This window comes from Taudactylus pleione, unplaced genomic scaffold (assembly GCF_031769625.1).
Source record: "Taudactylus pleione unplaced genomic scaffold, aTauple2 ptg000129l, whole genome shotgun sequence".
Lineage (NCBI taxonomy): Eukaryota > Metazoa > Chordata > Amphibia > Anura > Myobatrachidae > Taudactylus > Taudactylus pleione.
Window position 1 is genome coordinate 20,831,649 of NW_028284531.1, and position 21,361 is coordinate 20,853,009.

Here is a 21,361-nt window from a genome sequence, read left to right on the forward strand (position 1 = left end):
ATAAATAGTAGATTTAACAATATAGATATAATGGTTTTAATAATAATAATAATAATTATTATTAATATTATTGCATTGTTATTATTATTATTATTACTACTACTACATTTTCTAAACCTGGAAAGTGGTTTTTATTTCTTACATGATACAATCTAGTAAGGAGCTTTAATAGCCCACAAAAGTAATATTTTCAGAACTGATATGAAAAGGGGCAATGCAAGCTGTGGCTTGATGAAGATGAATGAGTGATACTGTTTTACAGTAGCTCATTTACACGTAGCCAGAAGAAGCTGTACTGCAGGTGTCTGACATCACCATCATCAGCCCCTCTTGGAATAAATACAGCTCCTCACTTTATTCCTATTCAAGCACTGGAGATGAGTAGTTCTGCCTATTGCACTGGCTTCTACTTGAACACAATAACAATTTAGCAGCCTTCCAGTACAGATCATAAAAATAATTTTCTTTATTTCATGCTTTATCGATTACTATATATTTACATTATTATGCAGTTAGAATGGACTATTTTATCTTTGCATATGCATCACTAAATGATTAATTGGAGTTTCTAAACTCTCTTGAATAGTCTGTGCCATAGCTAATGCACATTAACACCTCTCTGATACAGCAATAAGGAGACATGGAGCTGAAAGCACACACAGAATAATGATTCTGAGGTGCAAGGACAAGGAGAGGTCTAGCTGACATTTACAAAGCTACAAAGAGAGGCTGCTGGCTGCTTTTTTTCCCCTAAACTTTTTCTTAACAAAAAAAAAAAAAATAACATTCAGCTTACAAGTTACAAGCAGACCATTTATGGACAAAGAACTTCTCATGCTTAAAGAAAAAGAGAAGTCTGGATGCGAACACTTTCCTTTATTCGTCTTCGAAAAATTCCAACTTTCCTTTATGGATACAAGTTGCATATTGCCCTGTTTTAATTCATTTTAAATACGTTTTATTGCACAAGTGGAATGATCCATCCTGTGAATTAGTGTGTAAGTTCCTTGTATACTTTTAAAATCTGTAAGAGAATTACATGTGATACTTCTGTATGGCATTGGCAATCCATCTGTTTCCACTAAAAGGTAAGCCTAACATTCATATTGCTACTTTTACTATTATTATATTGTCTCGGTAATATTCTGCATTGAAGTTTATGTGGCCACATATTTTTTACTTATTGATCATTCAGAAATGTAAAAAAAAGCTGGAAAATAAAAGAATTGTCACATTCTACAGGGGCTTAAATTGTTTATTTGTGATAGCTGTATTCCAGTAAGTAACATTTTGTTATACACATTTATCATGAGTGAGTATGATGAGTATCATACAGATTTGATTACAATTAAATGTTTTACCATGCCCTTTGAAGTATTAAAAATGAAATGTAACTAAGGGGCATATGTATCAAAGCTTGATGTGAGATAAAATTGTAAGATATATATCACCAACCAATCAGCTTCTAACTTACATTTTGCAGGCTGTGTTTAAGAAATGATAGTTTGGAGCTGATTGGTTGGTGATATATATTTCACAATTGTATCTCACATCAAGCTTTGATACATATGCCCCTATCTGTGGCATCACCAGGAATCTTTAGTTTAAAAATATCACCCCTACATTTTGAATGCTCTGTGCTATAAAAATATCAGCCGCAGTGGCTGACGTTAATATATACACATGAGACTATTCCTGCAATGCCATGTAATGATAAATGCTGCATTGTGGACAGTCCTTTGAAATGTTTCTAAAGTTCTGCTGCTGTAACATATTATTTTCTAGTAGGACAAATGACTGTACTTTGTTCTAGTTGGACTAGTCCTTACTACTGACAAATGTAATTATAAGTCTAAAATCTTGAACAGCTTGTTCCATCTTGATTGCCTTGGAAGGATAGAGTGTATTGTGTATTTTATTTATAAAGATAGTGAATCTCTAGTTCTCATAAACAGTCTATACACAAATACCTTTATCTGTGTTCAGCTACTCTATATGATTATTCATGCAATTTATTCAGTCTCTGACCTCACTTCAATGTTTTTTTAGTGAATCTAAATTTTGAGCTGAATTGCAAGGCTAAGCTGTGCTGTAGATGTAAGTGGTATAACGATTTACAACTGATGGGCGGATTGAATTAGCGGCGATAATATCGGCCAATTTTTGCAGAGTTTTTCGCCGATATTATTGCACCAGCGAGACTGAAACAGGCGAAAAGTTTTCTCCATCTCAGACCAGGAGAAAAAAATGCAAAATCCCTATTTTTGCCTAAAAATGTGGGGACTTCTTTCAGAACCCTTTGGACACTTCCCCTAATGAAAAATTACCCCAAAAATTATTCGGAAGTTGCGTACTTTGTTGAAAAACGACTGTGCAAATTTTGGGTGAAAAAAAAAAATCGTTGAAAATTATAGAAAGCTATTTTTTTTCCAGGAAATTACTGTTCCACGTAAATTGGGGGCACGTTAAAATGGGTGCAAGTATATTTTTGTAGCGCAAAAATGCAATTTTCTAAAAAATCAAAAAAACGCCTGCTGCGACCGCATACAAATTTTAAGACACTTGACGCATCTTTACCACTCCCCGAAAAAAAACATTTTCAAAAAAGAATTTTCACCCAAAATTTGCGCAGCCATTTTTCGCCAAAGTACGCAACTTATGAAAAATGTTTGAGGTCATTTATCATTGGGGGGGTGTTTTCACTGCTAATTGAATACGGCCTTATTCTTTTACTAGAATCAGGAGTACACAAGTAATTGCAGATATCTAACAACATATGTACAATAATTCAGAGGCAGAGGCGTATGTATAATGGGTGCAGGGTGTGCAGTGTACACCCTGCACCCATATTATCTAAATATACTTCTCCGAGGTCCGGCATCGGGTCTCTCAGCTCTGATCAAAATGGCTGCCACGGCTATTTTTCCGGCATTTTGCGCATGCGTTGTGAGGAAATCGCCAAGAAAATGCAGTAGACTCTACTGATTCTGCGGTAGCTGGCCAGCCGCATCAGAGAGGAAGGGGCCCGTGACAAGGGATGCACACTGGCCCCCTCCTCTCTAAAGCCCCCCCGGTTCAGAGGATGTTAGCACTTGTGCATGTGGACATCTTTCTCCATACTGTTATTTGGGGGCCTATTCATCATCACTAATGGGCTCGTTACACATGAGGAAACTCTAGGTATTACATGTTTTATGTCACAAGCTCATTCATTATTAGGGGCCCAATAGGGCTGCCTAGTATTCAGTAAAAGAGTTTGCTTGAGAGAACCAACTCCATCTTCAGATGATGCTGGTTCTCAGAGCCCAGCTCCTTCCTATGGGAAGGAGGTTGGTGGGCTGTGAGGAGGGATCCAGGTGGAGTCGGCCAAACGGGCACCAGTAAGTATCGCTGCTACGTCTGTAGCAGTGATACTGATCACAGGGAAAGCTACTTTTGGAGGAGCTATTCCCGCTAGGGAGCAATACTGAATTGCTCTGGTAACTGAGTACTCAGCACCGGCCCCCAATGATAGATAAAGGAGGCAATTATGAAATAAAACTTGCTCAATTAATGAAAAAAACAGTATTACCAAATGTGTGTCATAAAATAAAGATTAATACACGCTTAGTAATTCTAATTGTTAAATAAACTACACAATATATAAAAAGATCACTTACAACATGCAAAAACAGACATGGCAGAGAAAAAGGCCTTTTTGCACTTTTCGATGCCATTGTTATGTCTGTGCTGGTGTATATGGTGGCTTTGGAGAGCAGGCACAGAATACAGTTGGAGAATGAACAGGCAGTCAGTAAAAGGTAATCGCTAACATAGCACTCAGTGTAAATGAGCATGGAGAGTGGAAATACAATACGTATGTATATACAAGTGTAACATTAAATGAATAGACCAAATGTATGAATGACACCTAGACCCCTTATCCTTTCAACTGGAGACACAAATGAAATATGTATGACTCCACATCACCTGTAGATGTGGACGCTTAGCTCTGGAGCATACTCAGTTTGAAAACACTCAAGATTTTGCCTCAAAGCTCTGCAATAGCCCCTAAGTGTCAATAACCATACCACCCAAAATTACAATAAAGAACGGGAAACAATAAGCCCCATCTATAGTCCACCCAATCCATAGCCAGGTCCACCCAAACTAACCGCATTTGTATTCACATGAGGCCATGCTTCTCTGACTCCAAAGATTTTGATAGCCCGAACAAAATAGTGACTGCTGTAGTGTTCTGTACATCATTCTTACATATAACTACAGAAACATAAGTCAATATTAGTGCATGTGATGCCTCAATTGGAGATTGCATTGCCCTATTTATTTTCTAGTGTTTGATATCATTGAATTCTGCTTGGTCAGGAGTACATAGTGGTATATGACATTAGGAAACTCAAGGCAAGGGAAGGTCCAAGGGGGAGGTCCAATGGACTAGTGTGTGATGTGACAAGCCTGACATGAATTGTGTCATTGCATAGAATTGGGCAAGGCTAGGATGATGCAATTTGCATAGAATCACGTCATCATGGCCCCATCTACTTCATAAGAAAGTGAAGTGTGATTTGGGAGGCTACCAGACATTCTGGGGAGAAGGTAAGTCTGAGCTGAAGACAAACCTCTCTCGAGTAATTTACAATCTCCAGGACTCCTGTAGCCATCTCTCAGTCATACTTACTTGATGTGTTTATTTTTATTCTGTTCAACTACTTTATCTCAATGTTCACATTTCCAAGGTCTTTTATATTGAATAGTTAATAAAACTATATTTTTCTTTAGAAATGAATATCATGAACATCACAAACAAAGTTCGTAGGAAAAGCTGCAGTAATGCACCCTGGCTCAGCAGCTCATGTGAAGTGGATCTAAACATATCTTCAGCTAACGTAACTCATGATCATTCCCAGCTACCTACCTTCACTCCAGCCGCAAAGGCACGAGTGGTCATCACTTTTGTGATTTTTACACTCTCTGCATTCTGCAACTTGGCTGCTCTCTGGTCAACTACACGGACAAGCAGAAAGAGAAGGTCACATGTGCGAATCCTAATCCTTAATCTTACCACGGCTGACCTGCTTGTAACGTTCATCGTCATGCCGCTGGACGCTATTTGGAATATCACTGTGCAGTGGCAGGCTGGGGACATTGCTTGCAGAATACTTATGTTTCTAAAGCTTCTCTCTATGTACTCATGTGCATTTGTCACTGTGGTAATCAGCGTGGACCGTCAGGCTGCCATTCTCAACCCATTGGCCTTTAACGACGCCAAGAAGAAGAACAAGATAATGCTGTCAGCTGCTTGGTTAATGAGTGTCCTGCTATCACTGCCACAGGTATAGACATTTATAGCTTAATTATAACAGGTATAGACATTTGTAGCTTAATTATAATAAAAAGATGGCTAGCAATCACTGAATCATTAATGTGATGTAGCTATGCCTAAAAATAAAGACTTGTGTAAATGGGTAAACTCATACTTATCATTTTAATTTGATCTCAGTGGGAGAGAGGTACAGATGGGAGGTGCAGGGGATCACACTGTGCACTGTCCTGATATACAACAACAGGGGCAGAGCCATGATGACACAAATCACCATGTATTTCGTCATCAATTCACATTGACAGGATCCATTTTCTATGAAGTGGGCAGCAACTGGGAGACTACTCTAAACTCTCAGTCGTCCAGGAGACGTCCTAATTCATGAGTCTCCCTGACATACTGGTACAGTAGGTGAGTATGGGCCGTAAATTTCTCTGATAAAGGGATATTTTTTGTTTGTTACTTGTTTAAAGGGGATGTAGTCAGGATACCCTACACCCACATGCCGACATGGAACTAAAGATAGGCATTGAAATCCTGATGCTTATCATTACCCACTACTAAATCCCGACACCCGGCTTACGGAACAAAGGTAAGCCGGGTGTCTTAGCGTGTAGCCGCAGGGGGGGAGAGTTAGCTCTATCGACCCCTGGGGGAACTTAGGGTTAGGCACCACTAGCAGGGGGTTAGGGTTAGGCACCCCCCCGGGAGGATTAGGCTTAGGGTGCAGGGAGGGGGGTTAGGTTTAAGCACCAACGGGGGGAGGTTATGGTTAGGCACCACTAAGGGAGGGCTAGGGTAGGGAGAGGGGAGGGTTAGGGTACCTACCTTCTGCAGTCAGGATTTTGACCCATCGGGCTGCCACTGTCGGTATTTCATCCGCCGGCATTACATACTTGTTCCGTTTAAAGTCTACTATTACTGTAAATTCCATTTGAAGAATGATCACTGAAAAGCTCCGGTATATAATATATGATAAGAGCACAAAGTCTGCCTTTGTCTCCAGCCCTGAGTTTCAAAATTCTGGATCTCCGTCATACAAGGCCTGGAGGGCTCTATCCCTTATGCTACCTATGGCATTCCAAACAGTACACAGAATTACTAATACTATAAGTGCAGTCAGACACTATCACAGATATCCCAGCTAATTTGGAACAAAATTAGGTAGATTTCTACTGTGGTGTTTCTGTATTATGTTCATGATATTTTATGGTTCCTAGAGACTAATATTAGCACCCAATGTGGATCTATGTCTGGTATTTGAAGTTTATTCAAGATCAGGTTTTAAAAACTTCACCATGGAAATTTCATATATTGCTGTATTTTTCCTTTTTTCAGTACTTCCTTCAAGTTCCTTGTGTGAGTTGCTGCATGTAGAATTATAGAGTTTAAATGCTGTATAGTAAGTATATAACATTAGCATTCAAATTTTAATATTGTGTTCACATACAGATTTCAAGTCATTTTGGTTAGTGTAGTATCCTATTTCTGTATAGAATATAATTGTATTATAGTAATACATTACCTCCTAATTGAGCCAATTTTCGCGGTACAGTCCTGATTGGCGAGCTGCAATAAGGTCAAAGTTCATCTCAAAGTGGATAGTTTGGGGCGAGGTTTGGATGGATTGGGTCGGACCTATTTTGTCCCCATTGGCATGTGTAAATGTTCTGTGGTCTGATAATGTACAGTTGCCATGGTAAGTGTAATAGAAATATATTATGATCATGTCCAATGTTCAGGTCTTGCACCTCATTTAAATATTATGAAATCCATACACACTGCATAACATCGGACTAACTTCCAGGAAAACTGCATTTGCAAAGCAGGAGGTGCAGTTATGCCCTTATGCAAAGGACCTTGTTTGAGTTATCCCCTAAAGGCACCCATACACCTACACGATTTCTGGCCGATTGCACAATTTACGATGAGTCATAAGATGGATCTTGTGAAAATCGTGTATTATTTTAGTAAGATACGATCCGATGCGCACTCCCGCAGCTCCTATAATCGGATCTTATGATCAGATGTGCAGCACATCTTGTCCATCGTATCGTGTGCAGATGGTGCAGTTTATTTTGTTCATGCGATCCATCGTGTGTAAATTCAAGACATTTCAATGACTGTTTCCCTAATGAGCCTGTGAGACACAGAATTGATCTTACGACAGATCGTGTGCTAAGAAAAGCAACAAACAACAAACATGCTGCCGGGACTGCCAGGGAGCTCCGGGGAAATCATATGATGAATCTGATCTTATGCTGGTCGTGTAGGTGTATGGGCCACTTAACACACCCTGCTCACACCTGGTGGCATGAATGTTTTACACTGTTGGAACATGTAGCTTATTACATATTGTATCAATCTGCTCTCTGTGAAAGAGCCAAGTAACTAAATTTAGTCAGGAAAGAAAATGACTTCAATTCACTGCCTCTAATCCATTTATGTATTACTCCGCTATAAACAATCCATGCAGCTGTTCTAATGGAACATTTTCTACTTCCCGATAGACTCGGATAAAAATGTTGCTTTACAATAACATTAAAAAAGTGTCTGCAAAACTCACCAGGCAAATCTCAATGATTTTGAGCTGGAGGCAAAAGAAAAAGAGTAACTGCATCTGGACAAACCATGACACAATGCTTGGAGTGCAACTACTGTACATTGATATATTTACACTGTATATTTATATATCTATTTTGCATGCAGGGTAAATATTGGCTGCTGTTACATGTAACACGCAAATCCTGGGCGTCTTCAATTTAGATTTGAGCTACAGCACACCCTCCCAAATCTACATCTGTCTGCAACAGCGCATGCAGGGAGGGGGGTTTCTGAGTACTCAGAACCCCCTCCCCCCCCTGACAGAGAGCAGAGCAAGCACCACCATGTTATTAAGCCCCGCCCCCTTGCGACAAAATGCTATGATTCACGGGTCAATGGGGAGGAGGTGGAGCCAATTTGATGCAATATAATTATAATTGCCGAATAGCGGCATTTTGCTGTGAGGGGCCGGGGCTTATTGCAATGGTGAGTGCCCTCGCAGTTTTTTATTTATTTTTATATATATATATATATATATATATATATATATACACACACATATATATATACACTAGAAACCCCCTCTTAAAAATCCTGTTTTTCCCGGGTGAAAGTTATTCCTTTTTTGCTTCGCTCCCAATTCAGAATCAGCCTCAATGTGCACAATAACTGCCTGTAGGGTTTTAGGCCCCACTATCTACTACATTTGTAAAAGACCTTTTAAATAAATTAAAAAAATTTATTTTATGACTGTAATACCTGCTTTTAGGATGTTTATGTCCATTCATCAAGTTGAAACCAATCAGGTTACTGCAAAGGGGGGAGAGATATATGGGGTGTATATAGAAGTAGGCCTCCCAGCACCGCCCCCCTACCACCGGGTCACTCCAGGTCTTCTCTGTGTAACTCCAGGCCCACCATGTGTCACTCCAGGCTCCCCCTGTGTCACTTTTTCATAGATTATATTTTTTTATATAATACATACTTTCAACTAGTACGGACTATCTATATCTTTACTCTCATGTCACCCCTCTGTCTCTCTTCAGGCTCCCCTGTCTCTCCAGGCCCCACTTGTGTCACTCCAGTCCCCTTGTGTATCTCCAGGCCCCCCCTGTGTCACTACTCTGCATCTCTCCAGGCACCCCTGTGTCTCTGCAGGCCCCCTTTTGTCACTCCAGCCCCCCTGTGTCTCTCCAGGCCCCCCTGTGTATCTCCAGGTGTCCTCTGTGTTTTTTTAAAAAAAAACTGTGTCTCTTTAGGGCCACTTTTTCTCTCCAGCCCCTTACATCCCTCCAGCTCCAGCCTAGTCACTTACCTTATTATTTTATGGCTGCTGCTCCTCTTGCACCAGGCTGTGGCTCCTCTGCTAATTGTTAGTTCTAGGGACCCCTCACTATAAAAAATTGGGAGCCTACTCTACTGTTTCTGGGTCCCATCACATATTATTAGTGGTGAGGGTAGGCAGCAGTTGCAAACCCCTTTTACCGCAACTGCTACCTGCCTGGGACAGCGCAGGGGGCAGGTAGCAGTTGGGTAGAGGGGGTTATGGGCAAGCAGCAGTTGGTATAAGCTTGAAGTAAAGGCAGGGAGAAGTTAGAGTAGAGGGGAGTAAGGATAGGCAGTGCTGGGGGTAGAGAGGGGGTAAGTGTAGACAGAAGTTGCAACAGTGCTGGGGAATACGGAGGGGGCTATGGGCAGGTAGTGTTAGGGGTAAGGAGGGGGTAAGGGTGGTAGCATCTGGTGCAGTACTGGGGGGCAAGGAGGGAGTTAGGGAAAGGCAGTACTGGGGGTATGGAGGGGGCAAGGGTAAATAGCAGCTGGGTCTGTACTGGGGGAATGGAGGAGGGTAGGGGCATGCAGTGCTGGGGGTAGGGTGGGAGTAAGGGTAGATAGCAGCTAGGGCAGCATTGGGGGCAAGGGGGTGGTTAGGGGCAGGCAGTACTGAGGCACGGAGGGGGTTAGAGGCAGGCAAACTGGAGGTAGTGAGGGGGCAAGTGTAGATGGCACCTGGGGAAGTACTGGGGGGCAAGGAGGTGGTTAGGGGCAGGCAGTACTTGTGTTAGAGAGGAGTTATGGGTAGGCAGCAGCTGGGGCAGTACTTAGTGGCAGGCAATGCTGGGGGTAGGGAGGGAGTAAGGGTAGATAGAAGGGCAGCCTAAGGTAGTAGCAGCTGGTCCATCACACCCCCCCCCCGTCACCACCACCACCACTGTTTGCCAAATTGTAGTACCCCCTTCTGGCTACTCACCCACCACTCTTCACTTTAGTAGCAGCTGCAGGAAGTTACCCTCAGCCCCCCCCACCCACCACAGACACAGCACCAAACAGCCACTCGCTAACCTGCAGCACCCCCACCTATCACTGCACCAAACTAACCCCTACCCGTTTATTAAACTTACTTGAATTATCCTCCAGGTCAGGCAGTGCAGCAACAAGTGCAGACACCATTTTCTCCTCATAGCTCCTCGTGTAGTATGCGTGTAGAGCTGGGTGCCTGGTCCGCTTCCTCAATATGCTGCCGGGGTACGTGAGGACCACCCCGGTCCCCACGCTGGGTGCTGGGGCAATCCTCACGCTGAGTGCCAAGGCCATCCTCATGATATGTGCCGAGACCGCTTGTCCCTGTAGTGCCATGTGCCACAGCATCCAGAAAAGGCACTAAAGGGCTGCCTCCACCTCCACTTTGTATAATTCTCCCTGGCAAGGAGCCAGCAGATTGGCTGCAGCAGAGCGTATCCCTGGGGATCCACCCATTCTGCAAAAGTGAGTCCCCGGTCCACATTTTCACGTAAATACGCGCTGTAGCGCATTTGTGATCACTGAAATATTGTACTGTCGTTTGGAAGATTGCATAGTGTGTACGCTCCATATCATGTGTTCTGGGATTTAGCGAACCATTCCATCGTTTGTTACATTGTATAATGTGCACCCAGTTTTAGACCCAGAAATAATGTAATCCTCATAGGGAACATTGTACTGAAATGCAAATGCTTTCCATCTGAAATACTCATATTAATCTCACTACACAGGTGTTTGTTTGTTGTTAGTTTGCAAAGAGAAGATTGAGCTACAAGAACCCTTCCTAGAAAAATTACAAAGCAGCTTCAGCGGGCAAACCCCCCATACCCGTAACTCAAGGAAAGAGAGGAGTCTGCTGCTTACCTAGACCCACTACAGCCCTGCACACAGCAGCATGTGCTGGACTGGGGAGAGAGACTGCTGCAACAAAGCAGCAGCAGTCTCCTCTCCCTGCCTGATGTGCCACTGACTCAAGCCCCAGCTGGGCCCCTCTAGCTGGCCTTATTTTGGGTAAGTTGAGCTCCCCTTACCTTCTCGGTTCCCCTACGCATGCGTGAGTGGCTATTGCCAGGGAGAAATTCGTAGGATCCCTCTCCCGATAAATGATGCATTATGTTAGTTATTATATTAGTTAGTCCCATCAGTACTGAGTTTACATATAAGAAAGAGATACACATAGGGCTAAATAATTAATAGCAGATGCATATGGGATGTAGTAAAATACCGATGGCCGGGACGCCGTCTGTTGAAATCCTGGCGTCAGAATCCCGACACCGGATTTAACATAGGCAGCTAAATCCCGACGCCAGCCCACAGACCAATGCCGGAATCCCAACAGATGCCTTTCTGATCGAAGGTAAGCTGGGTTGCCCTTAGCTGTTAGTCGCGGGGGAGGGCAGCGTTAAGTTTTGGCACCATGTGGGTGTGGAGGTACAGTTAGGCTTTGGGGGGGAGGTTAGGGTTAGGCACCACTGGGGTGGTTGGCGTTAGGCAATAAGGGGGGATGGTTAGGTTTAGGCACCAAGGAGGGAGGGTTAGGTTTAGGCACTAATGTGGAGGGTTAAGGTGCAGGGAGGGGAGGTTTAGGAATTGGGTGCAAGAAGGGAGGATTAGGGGAAGAAGGGAGGATGCTTTCCCGACCACTGTTGGGATTCCCAGCATTGGATGCCGCTGTTCATCCCGTTGGGCTTCTGAAGCTGGGATTTCGATGGCCAGCATCCCGTCCACCGGCATACTAACTATTTCCATCTATCCATCTCTACACACACACTGCAAAGTGTTTGAATAAAAATATCCCATGAACAGTGCTGACCTACAATTATGTGTTCTTAGTCTATAGGGGCGATTCACTTAACCGCAATGTTAAATAGCCTCGGTAAAGAGTTCCCAGAGCTATTCAATTGACAGCTCTCTTAAGTCCAACTACAGGATTTGTCCACGTAAGCAGAAATCCAAATTAAGGGGGTCATTCAGACCCGCTCGCGAGCGCAGGACGCTCGCAAGCGGGTCGATGTTCCCCCACTGCGCATGCGCGATACCCGACGAGCGACGGGTTCTCCATCGCTCCGGGTCTCGCACCAAAGGGGGCGTGCTGTTGATGTTGATTGACAGCACGCCCCCTTTGGTGGGCGTGCCTGCCAGACGGAGGCGTTCCCATGGGAATGCCTACCGTCTGAAGCCGGCCCCACTGACATCACTAGTGATGTCAGTGGGAGTGATTTTGACTCTGATAGAGCCAAAATCACTCCTGGGCTTGCGGCAGCGAGACCCTACCGCAAGGTCTCCGTCGCAAGCCCGATGGTCGCGATGGTCAAGACCATCGCGACCATCATCATGAACGCTCGCATAAGCTGTTTGTAGTCACCCACAGCTATGCGAGCGGCCGGGAGGCCGCTCCATTTTCATGGAGGAGGGCCCTGTTTCAGAGCGAGCGCTCTGGTCAGAGCATTCGGCTCTGAATCAGGCCCTAAGTCCCAGCTGTGAAGCTGTTTTCCGGCTTAGCATGGCCTAACAGTCTCACGGCTGGCACCATAGTCAGAGTATGCAGTTGACCGCTACTAAACACCCAGCTTAAGGCGTAATAACTGGCATTCTCCAACTTAAGTGGTTCTTGTCGGACTTAACAGTGAGGTCAATTGAATAACTCTTGGAACTCCTTCCTGGGGCTGTTCAGCATCACGCTCCTGTGGCCGGATGCTGCGGCGCCATTTATAAATGTATTAACGGCGCTAGGCACCAGATGTTTTAAAAATTTGCTTTTATGCTTCCGCAGCCCAGATCCTCTCCAGCGGCCGTGGCAATGTGTTTAACCCCCGGTGTGCTGGGGTTAGGGGGCCGCGGCCATGAGGGAACCAGGCGGAGACTGCCACTGCAGCCCGAACTGAGTTCCGGACTGCCGGGTTAAGAGCTACACGCTGGGGACTGGGAGCTTAGCTCCCGTCGCCCCAGCTACACAGCAAGGCTGCGGTATTGGAAACCTACTGCCTGGAAGCGGGACCAAAGCTCCCGGCGCTCCAGGGCAGCAGGAAGCTGCTGCAGCTGGGACAAGTGTCCCGGACTGCAGGGCTAAGTGGCCGCCTACCGGGAGACGGGAACACTAGCTCCCGGTACCTCAGTACAGGGGGCAGGAAGGGTGGCAGGCAGTCACTGCAGTTGGGACAAGTATCCCGGACTGCAGGGCTGAAGGATACACAGGGGGACCTGGGTAGCCGGCTCCCCGCATGGCACCAGATAGCTGTGAGCTGTGAGGTGCCGGGAGATTAGCTCCCGACACCTCAGCAATCCAAGATAGTGTGGCTGCACACTGGGGGATCGGGAGAGACCGCTCCCCGTACCCCCAGTGCAGGGACGGCAGCCTGGACTTAGCCCCATGGCTGCGGACTTAGGCCTGATTCAGACCTGCTCGCTAAGCCGCGATCGTTCGCTGCCAAAAGGGGCTGGGTATGCAAATTCCGCAATCGCACTGGGTTGCGTAAGGATACCCTCTATGCCTTAGAGAGCGACGGCAGTGAGCACACGCTGGTGTATAAAGACGCCCACTTTTCTTTCTTAACACACGTCATCTCCAGGAAGTGTATGACTAATCGGTAACATCGAGAGCCATCGGAGCTGCTCGCAGCCCTTGAGGTAGCCCCTACCCCACTGCGAGCACTGCGATCAGTTCAGGCTCAAATACAACCAAGTGACGTGTTCAGTGATGCTACTTTGCTAATTATGCACACCCATTAAACTCCATTTTGATGGTCAGATACGCCTGCGTTTCGCACATCGACTCCCCCGTTCACAAGCACCTTCCCCTGTCACCACCCATAAATGGTGCTGTCACTCAAAGTAGCTTCCAGTCTGTGTACTATGAGCGCACGATTCCCAGCCGCAGTGACTGGTTCGCGAATGCATACTTTGATGCATACGCATGCGCAGATGTGAAATAAGTGCCCCTAGCGAGCAAGCCCAGCTTAGCGACCAGGTCTGAATCAGGCCCTTAGATGGCAGCAGGGGGAGCCCGCTGACGAGTGCCGTGCACTACTTGTGCTGCAGAGTGTGGGAGACCGGATGAGTAGCTCACGGTGCTGCCAGCACTGGTGTGGCTGAGAGCTGGGCATAGTAAATAAACACACATAGGTTTAAATAAAAATGTATTAAAACATATATTTCTGTGCAGCACTGCAGCTGAGCTGCAGTGCATTGGTATATAAGCCTGTTGCAGTGCACAGGCTTGGTGCAATCTATTTTAATGTGGTGTATGTAAAATGTGCTTGTATGTATTTTAAATGTATGTATTTTAAAAGTAAAGTGCACTTACCTGTGAATTCTCTGGACGGCCAGGGGATCCAGAGATCCTCCAGCCACTTCCAGAGAAATTAACTGTCCTCCAATGCCACCTCATGCCTAAAAGTGGTATGAGGAGGTGCATAGGAAGATGGCCAATGCAGCTAGCTAAGTATTTTTAGGGAGCTCCAAAGGGCTTCCACTCGGTGGGCAGGAGATGCTGCCAGGAGACCTGGGCTGCCTATCTCTGGAGCTTGGATTCAGGCTAGAGGTGGTGAGCTGAGTCCCTGGGCAGATTCCTGGAAATCGATTTTGGAGGGAAAACTTTGTCCCTTCCAGACGTGTCGGAGTTGAGGGTGTGCAGAGCTCTGCGGGTGGGCTCAGGCACTGGGGAGTGAGCACTCCCTACTGTTTATAGGGGACAATGTTAAACGTGTATGTGGCCAGCACGTGCACTTAAGGCGATTGGTTGAAAACCACAGAGCGGACTTACCCCCTGTGGTAATGTGTACTGGAGTGGCATAAAAGAGGGGCATGTGAACCCTGTATGTGTATATCTTTGTGAACATCAAGACTATTGTAACATCTCTGTATGCTGTACCCCCTTTAAGCAAAGGGGGAAGGGTCTTTTTCAAGTCTATTGAGCAATAAACATCCTTGCCTATACGACTGCATCTGAATCCTGCAACCAACAGATTTGTGCAAAACGCTATTACGTTCTCCGGCTGTTCTAGATTGAGCCCAGGTGCCTCCAAGCTCAAGCCCTCTGCCAGCTACTGTGCAGAACCTGGTCCATTGCAAGGGATCAGGAGGAGTCAGCCAACACCAATCAGGAGGTGCGGCGGAAGCTCGTCGACGCATATGCAGCATAAGCGGTTCCAAACGCCGATGGTAGAGTTTGGTGGTGGCACAGTGGGTGAAGTCAGTAACAGACGTTTACTGATGGCAAGCGGGAATCCCTGATACCCAAAGATCCAATGGGGATCAAAACCAATCTGTGATCGGACAGCAAGTGAGGTCATCCGGTCACAGCTCCCTATGGGGCCTATTCATTAACACATAAAATTCTTTGGAGGTAATTAGGTTTAGAACTTGCATGGAGTTCTACCTAATTACCGGAGGAATTCATCATTTCTCCTCCCCATAAGTATCTATTCCGAAAAGCTGTCATTTTTGCAATGGCAGCTTTTTGGGAAATAGAAACTTTTCACTGCCTGCTCTAACTTACCGCAGCTATAATCCGTGCTGCGCATGTGCTGTTACATGTGCCGTAAAAGCAGCACATGGGCTGCATGGCCTACAGCTGCGGCAATTCTGTCCCCTCAACCCCCCTCCGCTCACCTCTCCCCCTGTCCCACACTTACCTGGCACTGCAGCTGCCTCAGGCTCTGTCTGCTGTGCTGACACTGTGTTCTCCCGGCTGAGCACAATAAAGTTTAGAAAAAAAAAGTTTTTTTCTTCTAAACTTTACTGTGTTCTGCTGGGAGAACACAGTGTTAGCACAGCAGACGGAGCCTGGGATGCACCAAGAATGACGGAGGGAGCCGGCAGAGGACCTGCCCAGCTGACAGCAGGTAAGTGTAACCTGCTATATGCCACCTGACAGTGGCGTACAGTAATACCATCAAATTCCGAAAATACATAATTTTCGGAATTTGATGAATAGCATAATTTCCATATCCCCATACTAATGTCTGGGGAGTGTGGAAATTAATGCAGGCGGACTTAACCAGGAGATATCAGTGATATCTCCTGTGTTAAGTGTCTTCATGAATACTAAAATAACAGTAATTAAGGAAAATGTCCTTAAAAATTTTATTTTAGTGTTGATTAATAGGCACCTATGTGACTAATAAAACCATAAGTGTTAATATATATATAAAAAAGTGCAGTTATTAGGGATAATTAATATTAAGCCATTTGTTGGACCTGCTGGGGTCCCTGGCAGGCAACAACCTTTCCTTGTCTTACTGCTCTGTCTATTGGAAACAAGCTGATACCTCTCCTCCATGAGCTTCTCATTTAAACAAATAGAAAGTTCACAGAGGCAGTAGAGCAACTTTGGATCGGAAAAACAATTGGTGACACCAGCAGGTCCATGGAGCAGTGCATCTGCAATAAGCTTGCCCATTCTGGTGACAAAGGTAGGTATATAAAGACTCTTATCACAAATTGTCTAACGCTGATCCATGTGATCAACAATGGTTGGGGCGTGGCCTAACTGTCCATCGGAGCGGACGTGTTCCTCCAGAGGTCCTGCAATCCCCTGGGATATCCAACCTTCCCTCCGATCCATTACCTTCAGCTGGGTCCCTGGTGATCATTGCTCTTGCCTCCGTGCCCCGGGCCCCCGCTCCCTGCAAAAGGTGCCCTTCTAGCGGCACCCCCGGCGTTGCGGCCTACCCAACTACTTGAAGCCGCGGACTTTCCTAGCCGCCTGGAGCCGGTGCCGCGGACCGGAAGTCACGCGGGGACCGCATCGTGGCCGCAGATCTTGTTGCTGTTTGGGGGCTGCTGGCTACTGGAACTGCCAGGCAAGATCCCACATATCCCCAGAGGGCTCCTGCAGATACCCGCGGCTGGACCCGCGAATCGCGGGAAGCCGCCATATTAGCTGCCCTATCTGCCAGTGACAGTGGAGAACACAGGGAACAACCAGGGCACCTTTCTGTCATAGGTGCAGCAGCCTCACGTAACTCCTATAACCCTATCCACACTGGAAGTCTTCTATGCTACCAGGGTTGGAATCACTGCTCCAGCCTATTATTTGGATGTGGTGCTGAATGTGTACCCAACCTCCCGTGACCCGCTCCCTGCAGTTGGTGCTGACGAGACTACTGTGGTGACCCCCGGACCCACCCGCAGACCTGCAATACAGGCATCACCAGGAACACCTCACATCAGCGCACTCCTGGACACTGCGATAGCGGATCTCAACCTCCCTCCGCACCCTATCCGAGCATATCCTGCTGCTTACTGTCTCCTTGCAGGGAATCTGAGAGGATAGGTAGTTGTCCTCCAACAACTGCTCCTGGGGCTGTTCCATCCTTACCACACTGATACCGCCTTTATCAGACCCCCCCCACCGCACTACTCCCTCGGTCCCTTGCCTTCAGTACTAGTGGATTGACTTTTTTTTCTGTGATGTTTTTCTGGAGGACGTCTCCTCTGACCCCTGGGTGCTTGGATCCCACCCCCTCTTGCCGTTATCAGTAACATATTATATTGGTGATACCCAGTTTCCTATTTCCCTGGAATCTTATTTTCTCTCAATGGAAATAGCCCTCCTCCATGGTTCCTGCCTTGGTCTCCAAGCAGATGTCCGCTGCCAAACATCCCAAACAAGGAAGTGGTGATATCACCCAACACTTCAGAGGCGTTAGGTCCTCCCAACAAAGGGGCCCTCCCTCCCCTACTGTGGTCGCTATGGATAAAGAAGGTCCTTCACCTCCTGCCCCGTCCACTAAAGAGGACATTTTGGCCCTTCGCTCTCTTATTACGGAGTTTAAGGACTCTCTTGAAAACAAACTTGACAAAGCAGTGGCCTCCATCAAATCGGATATATCATCACTAGCCACAAGAACTTCCAAAATAGAATCTCGTCAGGACAGTTTCCAAAAAGCTCTCAACGAAACTGGCAGGGATCTGGATCACATTATAACTGAACTCTCAGACCTCCGCACAAAGAACGAAGACTTAGAAAATAGGGAGCGCATAAATAACATCCGCATATGCAACATTCCAGAAACAGTGTCCCTGGAAGCCCTGGAACCTTATCTTCACAATCTCTTTTCCTTTCTGATTCCGGATCTTGGAGAATGGAGAATACCCTTGGAAAGGGCTCATCGCGCTCTCCGGCCTAAAGTAAGAGATAACGACCCTCCCCGAGATGTGATTATGCGTTTCCTTAGTTACAAGGATAAGGAACTTGTTCTGGCTCCAACCCGGGGTAAGCCCCATATTCTCTTCAATACTGTTCATCTCCAATTCTATCAAGATCTTTTTCCCGTGACGATTGCCAAATGGAGAGATTTTCGGGATTTAACCAGAGCTCTACATAACAGGAAAATCCGGTATCGCTGGGGTTTCCCTTTCAAGCTCATTGTTGACCTGAATGGCAAATCGGTCCTGATCAGAGATCTTCGAGAGTGCAAGGACTTATTAACCCATCTAGAGGAATCTGGTCCCACTCCTGAGAATGATTCTTCTGATTCGTGAGCGATCTCCCTCCTATACTCTGATTATGACCTTGCTGTTTTTGTTCATTGTTTTTATGTTCCTGTAGCTCTTCCAAGGACCTGGTAATGTAATATCTAAGTATTTGGTTTATGATATTAGTAGATATATACGGTCTAGTGCTCTCCAATTCAATTACCAATATGTTATTTTCTGTTCTGTTCCTCATTTTGTTTCCCTCACCCCCCCCACCCACTTTTCTTCCTCTCTATTTTATTATTTGTAACTGATATATTAGAATTATCTCCAGTGGCAATGTTCTGATAATGGGGGTCATTCAGACCCACTCGCGAGCGGCAGTACGCTCGCAAGTGGGTCGATGGTCCCCACTGCGCATGCGCACGACGGAGGGAGCTCCGTCGTGCGCATGCGCGAGACCCGGCGAGCGAAGGACTTTCCATCGCTCCGGTCTCGCACCAAAGGGGGCGTGCTGTCGATGTTGATTGACAGCACGCCCCCTTTGGTGGGCGTGCCGGGGGCGTGCCTGCCAGACGGAGGCATTCCCATGGGAACGCCTACCGTCTGAAGCCGGCCCCACTGACATCACTAGTGATGTCAGTGGGAGTGATTTTGGCTCTGATAGAGCCAAAATCACTCCAGGGCTTGTGGTTGAGAAACCTGACCACAGGGTTTCACTCGCAAGTCCGATGGTCGTGATGGTCAAGACCATCACGACTATCTTGTAGCACGCTCGTATATGCTGTGGGTGGTGACCCACAGCTATACGAGCATCCAGGAGGACGCTCCATATTAATGGAGGAGGGCCCTGATTCAGAGCAAGCGCTCTGGTCAGAGCGTCCGGCTCTGAATCAGGGCCTATGATCTCATTGTTTTATTTTTATAAAAATTTTTGTCTATGCAATATTTAGTATTCTATTATTAATGGTTTATGATATTATTAGATGTTGCTGATTTAGGCTTCTCCAATTAATATGTTTTCATTTTCCTCCATATATACCGTTTTGCTACCCTTTCTCCAGACCCCCTCCTTTTTACTATTATTTTCCCTTCTCTCCCCCTCAGCACCCAGGGGACATTGCAGTCCCTCAAACATCTCTCTTCCTTTCTATATAAACCATTAGGTTTTAAATTATTTTTTCAAAGTAAATTATTTTTATTTATTTATTTTTTATTTTATTTTATTTTTCTCCCCTAGAGGTGCCACAGGCTATTTTTGCCTGCGCCTCTTTGGACGATTTTGTCCTAGTTTCAGTGTACTTCTCCCCAGTTTTTTGGTCGGGTTTCCGTACTCATTCCCACCTCCTTCTTTGTTCTTACTTTTTCTTTTCGGTCCCATTCACTTTCTCTTTTCAATTCTTTTCTTATTTTTTTTTTCTCTCTTCCAGGCGAGCCGTGGATTTTGTTTAAATATTTTCTGCACATTAAATTTTTACCTGAGTTTTTGTTTTCTCTTTTCTTTTTTATCATGCCTTTTACTATTGCTTCCATGAATGTCCGAGGTCTCAATACCCCCCAGAAACGTTCGCATCTGTTCCGCACCATCCGTAGTCTTAAGACCGATGTTGTTCTTGTACAAGAAACCCACTTCCGAACCCCTGACCATCCATCCTTGCTTTCTAAACAATTTTCCAATGTATACTACTCCTCCAGCACGACCAAACACAATGGAGTTGCGATCCTAATTAACAAAACTCCGTCTACACTGACTCAGACGGTCGTTATATTATTTTAACTGGTAGATTGGGACATATAGATGTCACCATTGCTAATGTCTATGCTCCTAATGTAGGTCACCAGCGCTTTTTTAAGTCCTTTTTTAGCTCATTGCATAAGCAACGTATTGGATATCTGTTTCTCGGCGGAGATTTTAACTGTGTTCTGGACCCTGCTTTAGATAAATCTTCCTTCCAGACACTCAATGAGACGCTATTAAAAATTCCTCACTTCCGAGCAAAGATCACAGATATTTTGAAGGACTATTTCTCCCTTAACGTGCCTGAATCTGGATGTTCTCCAATTACCTCTGAAGCTCATAAATGTGTCCTCCGGGGTCATATAATCAGTTATGCCTCACACAGGAATAAGGAACATAAACAGTTGGAATCTCTTCACAAACGTACCCCTACGGATGCCGTTTACAGACGATTGGTTGTAGCGAAGTCTGCACTTAACACTATTATCTCAGAGAAGATTGAGAAATCCCTCAGAAGATTAAACCAGCGCTTTTATGAAAAAAGCAATAAGGCGGACACTTTATTAGCCAATCGCCTGAAAGCTTGCAAATCTCTTCTAGCAATTCCGGCACTCAAGGATCTCTCTGGATCTCTTCAATATAATCCCCTTAAAATTAATTCTATTTTTAAGGACTACTATACCCACCTCTACAATCTTAAAAATTGTGACTCTCCCCAACCTGCCCCTTCTATTCCTACTTCTGAGTATCTTTCTTACTGTGCCCTACCTCAGATTGATTCTGTCACTGCTGTGGATCTTAGTCTTCCCATAACTGAAGAAGAATTGATTATTGCCCTTAAAACCCAGAAACCCTCAAAAGCACCAGGTCCAGACGGACCCCTTTTCTTATTATAAGGCCTTTCAAGGTTCTCTCACTCCCTACCTCACGACCTCCTTTAATCATGTCTTTGAGGGCAGCTTCTTTCCTTCAGATACCACTAGAGCCAAAATCTCGGTCATTCCAAAGCCAGGTAAGGATCCCCAACTTGTGACTAACTA

General features: G+C 45.4%; 1 protein-coding gene across 1 annotated transcript in view; it reads left to right on the top strand.

Moving 5' to 3' along the window:
- Positions 1–1,053: 1,053 nt before the first annotated feature.
- Positions 1,054–21,361, top strand: part of LOC148523705 (gonadotropin-releasing hormone II receptor-like) — a 30,422-nt gene continuing 10,114 nt past the window's right edge. The window contains exons 1-2 of the mRNA XM_088473028.1: positions 1,054–1,088; positions 4,780–5,333. Coding sequence (XP_088329154.1) covers positions 1,055–1,088; positions 4,780–5,333 — 588 coding nt within the window. The 5' untranslated portion in view covers position 1,054. The remainder of the gene's footprint in view (positions 1,089–4,779; positions 5,334–21,361) is intronic.